The following is a 10,413-nucleotide window of genomic DNA, read 5'->3' on the forward strand; positions in this document are numbered from 1 at the left end:
GCAACATATTCATATTCTAGATACATACATCCTAAATAAATATGACATAATGCATAAGGATAATTATAAATTAAATTTAAATAGTTTTCATTTTATTAACGTTTGAGTTATTCACCTATTGTAGCCTATCAACCTCCTATCTCGAATGGTAGCTATCCTTGGATCCTTAACCCTCCGAGTCCCTCAAGTCCGATCCTATAAAATTGGACCCTAAAGAGTTATATAAGGTTCTAAAACTCTATACACATAATAAACATCTTATTCTAGGCCTTTGAAAACCATGAAATCAGGTTTTAGAACCTTAGAATCGAAGGAGAAATAAAGTTGACAGAACCAAGTTCAGCTGCCGTAGTCTTGGATTTCAGCTGTCGAACCTTTAAACATTGGATGCTCATTTTGGGTAGTAATACTATGGCTGTCAAAGTCTTGGACTTCGACTACAGAATCTAAAAAATTTTCAAATTTTCCCGAAAAACTACATACTTTGGTTGCCAAAACTATGGTTTTCGGTAGTCAAACTTAGGAATTTTCAGAACTCGCAAGTTGAAAACTTACAGAATCCTTCTCCCGTTAACACCCAAACTCATTCCAAAGTTCTAAAACTCAAACCAAATATATAAACAAGACTCTAAGGCCTAAAATAGCTTGAAATCATGCTTAATTACCACATACATTAACCAAAACCTCAAATCCTAGGTTTTTCCCAAACCCAACAAAACATATATAAGGATTCCTTTAAATCCATAAAGAGGAACTAGCCATTTAAGGTCCACAATACTTAAACAAGGCTAAACTAACAATAAAAACATGCAATTTCAATATAGTCACAAAACCCTAACCTACATGCATAAATTTCTCAAAACTCTTCTTAAAAGCAACTTTACATGAAATTGAAGTTATAAAGACTTAATTTCTCATCAACATACTTGGACCTACCTATTAGATCAAGAAGAAAGAAATGTTACCTCTTTTCTTAGGGCTTAGAGGTCAGAGAAACAAAGATCTAGAGTTTAAATTTACTCTCCCAAACTTCTAAATGGAAGAATCCAACCTCAAACTTTTAAAAAATTTAAGAAATCTCCTCCAAACCCTCCTTGCATGCTCCGGCAGTTGAGAGAGAGGGAAGAAAAGAAAACCCAAGTGTTTTAGCAGAAAACGAGTTTTGGTCCCTCTTTATACCCTCACAATTGAGGGACTTTCTATTGGCGAAAGCCTCAGTTCTAGCTTTCAAAGTCCATTCTCTAATAGGGATTTAAATAGTAAAAAAGACTTTGACTGCCGAAAGTCTATTATTTGGCTGCTGAAATTCCTTATACCTAAAATACACTAAAAAATTTTTCTTTGATCAAAATCATTAAAACATTTTCATTTTTAAATACATTTTAAATACGTCAAACACACATATATGTAAACATATACACCTTCTACCACCCTTCCCTTCATTCGTAAAATCTTCAAATTTGCTAGAATATTCCATCTACGACAGAGATTCTAACGTCAGAAAATAGTGGGTGTTTCATCAATAGTTTTGAAAGTGTAAATGTGAGATTTAGATATATTTTTCACTTATTTGAGAAGAACAAAAGGTTAAAAACCTTATCATGTAGGAAGTAGAAACTTTTAATATTTGTTTTTTGCTTAGACAATGTATTTTTCTCTAGGTAATTAATGTTGTGAAGATTATGTCAAATAAGCTTAATGTAATTTCAAGATTAAATTAAGCATAATCAATAAAACTATTATTTTGATTAAGAAAATATAGTTAATATAATGAAAAAAAATAATTTTTTCAAATTTTTAATATATTATCTGCTCGTTTTGTTCCATTAAAAATTAAATAAGTTATATTACTAAATCATTCTTATAATTAATGGATTTTATTTTTTTAATACATATTAAATAGGACATATTAATAATTTAATAAATAAATTATTATTTAAAAAAATACCTAAAATTTGAGACAAATAGAAAAGGAAAGTAACTATGAGACAAAGTAATTTATAGGTTAATTCCACCTATCACTCCTCAAATTAGGTGGTTGTATAAGCAATGTTGCCTAACTTTAATTTGTATTATAAAAATCATTGAACTTCAATTTGAGTATCATTAAAATTCATATTATATATTATCTTTGTTTTATAAATTAACTTATAGTTAAATTTCACTCAAATTTTCTCAATTTAGATAGACATATCACAATCGTGCTTCAAAATTAATTTGTATTACAAATTTTTCTAAATTTAAATTTAATATATTTTCTTTGAAAATTTTGTGAAAATATTTATAATAAATAATAATTTTTTTCAAATTTTTATAATTAGTTTAAAATTTAAAATTTTTATTTACTTACTTTCTATTTATTTTAAATTAAAATCATATTTTTAGAAATAATATATATATATTATAATATTTTTCTCAATTTATCTTAATAAAAATTATATAATTATTATTATTTCTTTAAGAAAAAAATAATAACATTTTTACTTACTACTTTTTAATTTGATTTTAAGTTAATGTTTAAAGGATTCACATATAATTTATTTTAATTTTATTAATTTTACTTTAATATAAGAAAAATTTTAATAATATATATTACTTATCTTTATTTTAATGATATCCAAACTCTAATCAAGTATATGCGTATATATCTAATTTTAAATTATTATTAAATAAATTTTAGATAATTTTATTATTTGGTCTTGTATTTTGATTGATATTATAATTTGATCCCTATATTTTGAAAATTAAAAATTTTAGTGCCTCACTTATGCCGTTAAAATCAGAGGTATTTTCATTCAATATTATTGTTAATTTAAGTGAAAAGATAAATACATCCTCTATTCAATTAAGAAAAATTTACTATTTATCCTCGAATTTTTATTAATATTATAACTTAATCCTTATATTGTAGAAATTAAACAATTTAGTCCTTATATTTGATAATTGCTAAAATTATTAGAATTTATTTTTTTTTACCTTATTACCTTTATTTTTATTAAAATTTTTTCTTGAATTACTTATATAGAATAAAAATAATTAATTTATTTGATAATACTTAATTTTAATTGAAGAAAAACATAAGTAAGAGTCTAAATTATTTAATTTTTAAAATATAAAAATTAAATTATAATATCAATTAAAATCTAAAATTTAAATAATAAATTTTTTTTAATTAAATAAAAAATATATTATCTTTTATTTAAATTAACGATAATATTAAACGAAATAACCTCTTATTTTAATAAAAATATAAGTAAAAAAATTAAATTATTTTATTTTTAAAATATAAAAATTAAATTATAGTATCAATTAAAATTTAAAAACTAAATAATAAAATTTCCTCAATTTTATAATGAATGAAGTTTAAGCCACAACTTACTTACAAACCGGTTATAGAGGTGAATCTCATGTTAAAGGAAAATTAATATTTTCACATGCTTGAACTCATCTTTTGACAGCTTCACTGAGATGCAGCTGCAGGTTTGGTATCATGTATACATTGGAAATTATCTTGTCAGAAAATTTCCCAAGGAACCTCAAATTCAATGCTTGGCAGCCTGGCACTTAGCTCATTACTCATAATACCACATACACCCTCCTCAATCCTAATTCCCATAGATAAAATTGTCCTAATTTTATTAAAGGACATGTGTCTCTGCAGTTCTGCACATTTACATGTATCCTTAATATATATATATATATATATATATATATATATATATATATAACTTAATTAATTTTCAAGATTTAAATAAAAAATTTCAAGTTTTTCTAAATTCCAAATTACAATGAAAGTAAAACTCATATTTTAATAATTACGTATTTTTTAGAAAATAATAAATAAATTTTTTATTAAATAAAATGAAATATAAATTAAAAATATAAAATTTCATCGTATTATAACTTTATATAAAAAATTTAGAATAAATTATATATATATAATATAATATTAATTATCTTAACTTTAAAAAATTAATTATGTTGATAGGTTATTTGTATTAATAATTAAAAATCTACCACAATTAACTTTATAATTTTTTTACAGGTCTTTTCATAAATAATTCTGACAAAGACTTAAATTCTAAACATTACAATCTTCAAAATAATTCTCTTAAGGCTAAAACTTATTACCTGCATTGTTGAATCTACACGCATGGTGACCCATTCTTACTTCCGAGAATTCCATCAAATCCTGAAAACAACCAACGATGGCTACTCCACACCTTCCACAGATCAAATTCAATCCTTTTTCTCTTTCCATAACGGTTTAATTTTAGTATTTGACTTAACACAGAAAATGACTTTCTGGTAATTCAATAACCTCAATAATGGCAGTTTAGGTATACCAATAAAACTTACAAGTAACGCGCTAAAGTTTAACCGGCTATTCCCGGTCACCTCGTCACCCACCGACAGCTTCTTCCGGTCACAAACTTGGTTCTTCCACTCTATAGAAACCACCACCTTTTAAATGCCATCACGTTCCCGCACTCTCTCTGCATCCATTTCTTCACTTCTTTAGAGAGAGAAAGACTTAATTTCCACTTCGTTGTATTTATTTAGAGAGAGAAAGAATTGTTAATCCCGAAGAAGACTTGTGAAGCTTCATTACTATCTTCGAAGCAGAGCAAAAAGCTGCAGTGAGTTCTTTTCTTTTCTTTTTACTGTCGTTTTATTTGCTGTTCTTTTGTCGCTTTGCTTCTGTGGTCTGTGGCTAAGAAACAGCTGGTAGATTGACAAATGACAACGCGAAGAGAAATGCATTTTTGGCGTGTTTTTCGAGAATTTGTGTGATCTGAGGAATGGAATCTTTTTCTTTTGGTGATAGATTCGTTTCGATTAGATCTTGCCTTTCTCCGTTTGAGTTTTCGCTTTCTATTTGAATTATGTAATCTGAATTTTGTGTATTTGCAGTCTTTCTTGTGGTGTTTGTGTTCTTTCCTTTCCGTTCTGCTTCAGCACAAGTTTGTTTTTGAACTTCAACTTTTGGTTTCCGGTGATTTTTTCAGGTTTCTTGACTTGAATTCTTGGATTTCTTATTTCTTTTCATACATTAATGGCAATTTTTTAACAGATCTGATTTTTGTAACTGTTTTCATTTGGTAATTGAGATGCTAGATTGAATGTTTGATTCACAGTGAGATTGAGTTAGATTAGAATGGTAGTGTAGAAATTGTAGATTTCTATGCTTTTTTGGCGTTTACTGTGTTCTCTGACTCTGGTTTCATGGCTGGGAATTGTATGTATCATGTCAGTAGATTATAAAAAGTAAAACACGACGTCTTTTGAACGGCATGTTGCTTTTCCACTGTTGAACCTTTTTCCTTCCCATTTATGTTTGCCTCCACACTGAGATATTCTTACTGATTTTATTCCATTTGTAGAGTGAGTGTAATCATCCACCAATATTAAGTTGATTGCTCTGCTTGTTACTTTTAGTAAGTGCAGTGTTACTTTTGGTTATTGTCAACTGTAGCGAGCAAACAGTTTTTCATGGTTCCACAAACTGTTAATTTTCCTCTTGTTGGTCTGGCTTGCCCTGTTTTTATGGCTTCTACATGTAGCGGTAACGGCATCCCATAAGTGGTACTTGGAGTTGGACCATCATGGTGGTTTTTTTTTTTTTTTTTTTGTTTAGATTTTCATGATTCCACAAACTGTTATTTTTCCTCTTTTTAGTCTGGCTAGGCCTCTTTTTATGGCTTCTACATGTAACGGCATCCCATAAGTGGTCCTTGGACCATCATTTTTTAAGATTTTCATGATTCCACAAACTGTTATTTTCCTCGTGTTGGTCTGGCTTGGCCTCTTTTTATGGCTTCTGCATTTAGCGCTAACGGCATCCCATAAGTGGTCCTTGGACCATCATATTTTTTCAGATTTTCATAATTCCACAAACTGTTATTTTTCCTATTGTTGGTCCGGCTTGCCCTGTTTTTATGGTTTCTACATGTAGCGCTAAAGGAATCCCATGAGTGTTCTTGTACCATCATTGTTTTTATTTATTTATTTATTTATAGATTCTAAATGCTAAATTTTAAGTGATTAGCCTTGGAATAGTTCTGTATCCAAGTCAATAATTGTTAACTATTATAGTTTTCTTCAAAAACTACTTTAAGGAGAGATGATGTATTTGGTTTAATTTGTTACCTAGTGAACCAAATTGTTATTGCACACTCACTCTTGGAACATTTCGATATCAGAGTAAAGGGGCAGAACAAGTTTTCTCTGAATGTTATAAGTTGAGGAAGTCAGCTCTTGATAAGTGGGTGAAAATGCATGAACCATTGCATCAAGTATTGGTATTTTATCAGAATTCCAATAAGGATATTAACCCTTTGTGTTTTCTCCATTACAACAGGTTGCATATTCATTTGTTTGTATTTGGAAGAGGTCAAACAACTGAAGAATGAAAGAGACAGACAAGAGGAGAACTCCAAATAATGGCCAATCAAAGCGCTCTGGGAAAACTGAAAAGAGAGAACGCAAACCACATCAAACATTGAGTGGAAAAGAAAATGAATCCAAACATTTGCATGCTAAATCGGACTCCAGTACTTTAGTAAGTGATTCCAACACGGGCTCAGAGCCCTCTGAAGTTTATGAAAACTTGGTTATACATTATGTGGATGATGTCAACAGGTTTGAGGAGGCACCTCAAGATCCAAAAGCCAATGCCATGATTGCCAAAGTGAACAATGAGATCTTAGATGATCGTTTGAGTGATTTAGAAAAAGAACCTAAGCAGGGGAAGGAAGAGGAACCGGCTACTGAGACAATAAAAGATTCAGTATCATTGCAGGGGGATTCATTGACGGCTGATGATGAGAAAGTAGAAAGAGTTTCAAGAGTACCTAAAAGTATTAGTAATAAGGATTCCTCAGACAGTTCTGGTGGATCTAGAGTGAGATCTAATAGTGGAAATAGTAAATCTCAAACCAAGGCAGCAAATAGCACTGCTAAGAAACCTGCAAAATCAAATAAAGCATCATCTAGAGTTACTAGCAAAAATTCTTTGGATAAAAATTCTAAAGATATGAAACTTCCTACTAAACCTTCAGACTCTTCTGAAGGAGCTTCTGATGATAAGCCTGTTGAAGACATAAAAGAAATAGAAGTTTTGGACGAGGCTTCAAATGGTACTCAGAGTATAGCAAGTGACAATGAAACTGTTGATGCTGAAGAAAATGGTGAACATGAGGATGAGGCAGCTTTAAATCAAAGAATTGAAGAGATGGAAATGAGAATTGGGAAACTTGAAGAGGAGCTCAGAGAAGTTGCTGCTCTGGAAGTTTCATTATATTCTGTAGTCCCAGAGCATGGGAGCTCAGCACATAAGGTGCATACACCTGCACGACGCCTTTCTAGACTCTACATTCATGCTTGTAAGAATTGGACTCAAGATAAGCGAGCCACAATTGCAAAAAACAGTGTGTCAGGACTTGTTTTGATTGCTAAGTCCTGTGGTAACGATGTTCCTAGGCAAGTAAATTATCATGTGTTTTTGTCAAAGCTGTTTTAAATCATTGCTTCCAGTTGTTGTAGACTAAAAATATTATCTTCTGCATGTTAAGGTTAACCTTCTGGCTGTCCAACACCATTGTGCTGAGGGAGATCATTTGTCAGGCATTTGGCAGTTCACGTCACTCAAGCCCACTTGCAAGGTTTGCCGAGTCCAATGGAGGCACCAAGAAAAGTGAAGGAAAGCCTACGACTCTTAAATGGAAGGGTAGTTCTGGAAGTAAACAGGCTAATGGTTTTATGCAGCTTGTAGATGATTGGCAAGAGACAGGAACCTACACGGCTGCATTAGAAAAAGTTGAATCATGGATATTTTCTCGAATAGTTGAGTCAGTATGGTGGCAGGTAAGAACTGTAGACTATTATCAGTTATTGTTTATTTTGATGCTTCTTTTGAGAACATAGATCATCTAATCAGAGTATCAGACAAACCCTCTCTGCAAATTTTTGGTTGGTAAGATAGACTCATGGCTGTGATTTCATTTGATTGCAATGTGCCAATTGTTAAATAAGATACTCTCGTTGAACTAGATCATATTTTTTTACTATCAATGTAGTTCTCATAATTAATATTATGAGAAGGTTCAGTTAAGATTATTCTTTGTAAGTAATCCTTGTGAATATCCTCACTGTGTTTTTCCAATTTTCAGGCTTTGACTCCACATATGCAATCTCCAAGTGGGAATTTTTCCTCCAATAAATCCTTTGGAAGGTTGTTGGGACCAGCCTTAGGTGATCAGCAGCAAGGCAGCTTTTCTGTCAACCTATGGAAGAATGCTTTTCGAGATGCTTTTCAACGGCTTTGTCCCGTTAGAGCAGGAGGCCATGAGTGTGGTTGCTTGCCCATCATAGCACGAATGGTATACATTTCATATTATTTTGTTCTTTCTTCATCAGTATGTTCAATTTCTATGTGGTCATAAGGACATGGCATTATATGTTCGACTCCTGAAATATCTAGCGGTAGTTGATTATTTAGTAGATTATAATCTGGATCAACTTTCTTATCAGCTCTTTGCTTCTGTTTGCTGATTGGATATGATTTCTTGATCAGGTTATGGAACAGTGTGTTGCCAGACTAGATGTGGCAATGTTTAATGCTATATTGCGTGAGTCAGCCCATGAGATCCCAACTGACCCTGTGTCAGATCCTATTTTAGATGCAAAAGTTCTGCCTATTCCAGCTGGGGACTTGAGCTTTGGTTCTGGTGCACAACTGAAAAATTCTGTAAGTATTCACATTGCAAAAAGTGGTGTAAAAAATGATAAATTTCTTGAGTGCATGTTTCCGCTACTTCTAGGAGAGTGTAAATAACCAGAAATATTTGCCAATGGAATAATGTTTTTCTGTGCAAATCTCCTGAGAATTTGCTATTTTACTGACTGCACCAATGATTTTTCTGGGAAATGAGTTTCACTTTCAAATGATATGGCTACATGATACTGGAAATAAAATGCACTATTTTCCATGTAGGTTGGTACTTGGTCCAGATGGCTTTCTGTTATGTTTGGCATGGACACTGACGATTCCTTGAAAGAAGATCAGCACAGCTGCGACAATGAAGAGAGGGAAGATGGTGGACCTAAAGCCTTCCAACTTCTGAACGACTTGAGTGACCTTTTGATGCTTCCAAAAGACATGCTCATGGACCGATCAATAAGAATGGAGGTTGATTTTATAATCATAGCACATCTACATGAAAAAGTCTCTCACTTTGTTTTCTTTCTTAAATAGATGAATTTCTGACTTGCTTGCTTCTCCCTCTTCACATTTCAAAGGTGTGCCCATCAATAGATCTCCCATTAGTTAAGCGGATTCTTTGCAACTTTACTCCAGATGAGTTCTGTACGGATGCTGTACCTGGAGATGTATTAGAGGCTTTGAATGCAGAGGTATGATTTTGCTTCCCTCTAAATGGCAAAATGTTATGCAAACCACATGTCATCAACATTTGCACATAAGACCTAAAGAAAATTTTTGCTACTCAAAAGAATTGTAGAATTTATAGAAAGGGCTATTCTGTCTGTTCATTGCTTGTTTTAGAGCATTGTGGAGTGGAGATTGTCAGGAGAATCTGCAAGAAACTTCCCTTATACAGCTGCCCCAGTCGTGTACACACCTCCTTCCTCTGCTGATGTAGCAGAAAAAGTTGCAGAGGTAGGATCAAGATCGCAGCTGTCAAGAAATGTATCTACTGTGCAGAGGAAAGGATATACCAGTGATGAAGAACTCGAAGAACTGGATTCTCCTCTTACATCCATAATTGAAAAATTGCCATCCTCTCCATCTATTGTATCAAATGGAAACGGAAATGGAAAGCACACAGAACATACAGGTTATGGTGTCACAAATGCAAGGTACGAACTCCTTCGTGAGGTGTGGTCTGCAGAAATGTGAAGATTGGCTCTGTTGTACATGTTTTTTCAAATAAGTAAATATGAAGTAAAAAAAATGAGAACACTAGGAAAATATGCAGTGAAAAAAAATGTGGGAGTGATTTCAGTTTCAGGAATGTCCAAATGCAGTTCAATTCATCAGCTCTTTTTGTATATTAGACAGAGCTTGCTATCAATTTGAGCATCATGTGAGATAAAAAAGAAATTCTATTTCATTCAATAGAAGTATCTATTTGGTTTTACAGTTCTAATTCTCGGTTTTGAAGCTTACATTCAAGTCTTCATTCGGGTGTTCCTAGTCCTGGATGAATTATTTGCAAGAATTGGCAGAATCTGGTACAAGCTGCACATTTGATTCTTCAACGAGAGCAGCATTTCAGTCACACAGGGCTGGCCTAGGGTCGGTTCAGGCCCGGCCTAGGATCTGTTCAGGCCCAAAACTGGCCACGGTCAATGGTACTAAGGCCCATAAGGGCCCAGAACCGTTTATGGGGA

The 10,413-nt window shown here is 32.2% G+C and overlaps 1 protein-coding gene across 8 annotated transcripts; it reads left to right on the forward strand.

The window, feature by feature from the left end:
- Positions 1-4,476: 4,476 nt before the first annotated feature.
- On the forward strand, positions 4,477-10,169 carry LOC110644909 (uncharacterized). 8 transcript variants are annotated; one of them, XM_058143790.1, is made up of 10 exons: positions 4,754-5,009; positions 6,204-6,265; positions 6,362-6,562; positions 6,643-7,482; positions 7,575-7,866; positions 8,172-8,381; positions 8,576-8,749; positions 8,996-9,190; positions 9,301-9,414; positions 9,566-10,169. In XM_058143790.1, exons 4-10 carry the CDS (start codon positions 6,680-6,682, stop codon positions 9,917-9,919), a joined length of 2,142 nt encoding a protein of 713 aa, XP_057999773.1. In that variant the 5' UTR covers positions 4,754-5,009; positions 6,204-6,265; positions 6,362-6,562; positions 6,643-6,679; the 3' UTR covers positions 9,920-10,169. The 8 variants fall into 8 exon arrangements, with proteins under 8 accessions (XP_021653569.2, XP_057999774.1, XP_057999772.1 ...); XM_021797881.2 differs by lacking the exon at positions 6,204-6,265 and having other exon boundaries at positions 4,756-4,821; positions 4,915-5,009; XM_058143791.1 differs by lacking the exons at positions 4,754-5,009; positions 6,204-6,265 and adding an exon at positions 4,483-4,640.
- The last annotated feature ends 244 nt before the right edge of the window (positions 10,170-10,413 follow it).

The sequence above is a fragment of the Hevea brasiliensis genome, chromosome 3, assembly GCF_030052815.1.
Source record: "Hevea brasiliensis isolate MT/VB/25A 57/8 chromosome 3, ASM3005281v1, whole genome shotgun sequence".
Lineage (NCBI taxonomy): Eukaryota > Viridiplantae > Streptophyta > Magnoliopsida > Malpighiales > Euphorbiaceae > Hevea > Hevea brasiliensis.

Excerpts from the sequence above, each read along its gene's own strand:
- LOC110644909 (XM_021797877.2), top strand. The coding sequence starts at position 6,410 with ATGAAAGAGACAGACAAGAGGAGAACTCCAAATAATGGCCAATCAAAG. Across the intron at positions 7,867-8,171 it reads TTGAGTCAGTATGGTGGCAG|GCTTTGACTCCACATATGCA; the intron begins GTAAGAACTGTA and ends TCCAATTTTCAG. Across the intron at positions 8,382-8,575 it reads TGCCCATCATAGCACGAATG|GTTATGGAACAGTGTGTTGC; the intron begins GTATACATTTCA and ends TTTCTTGATCAG.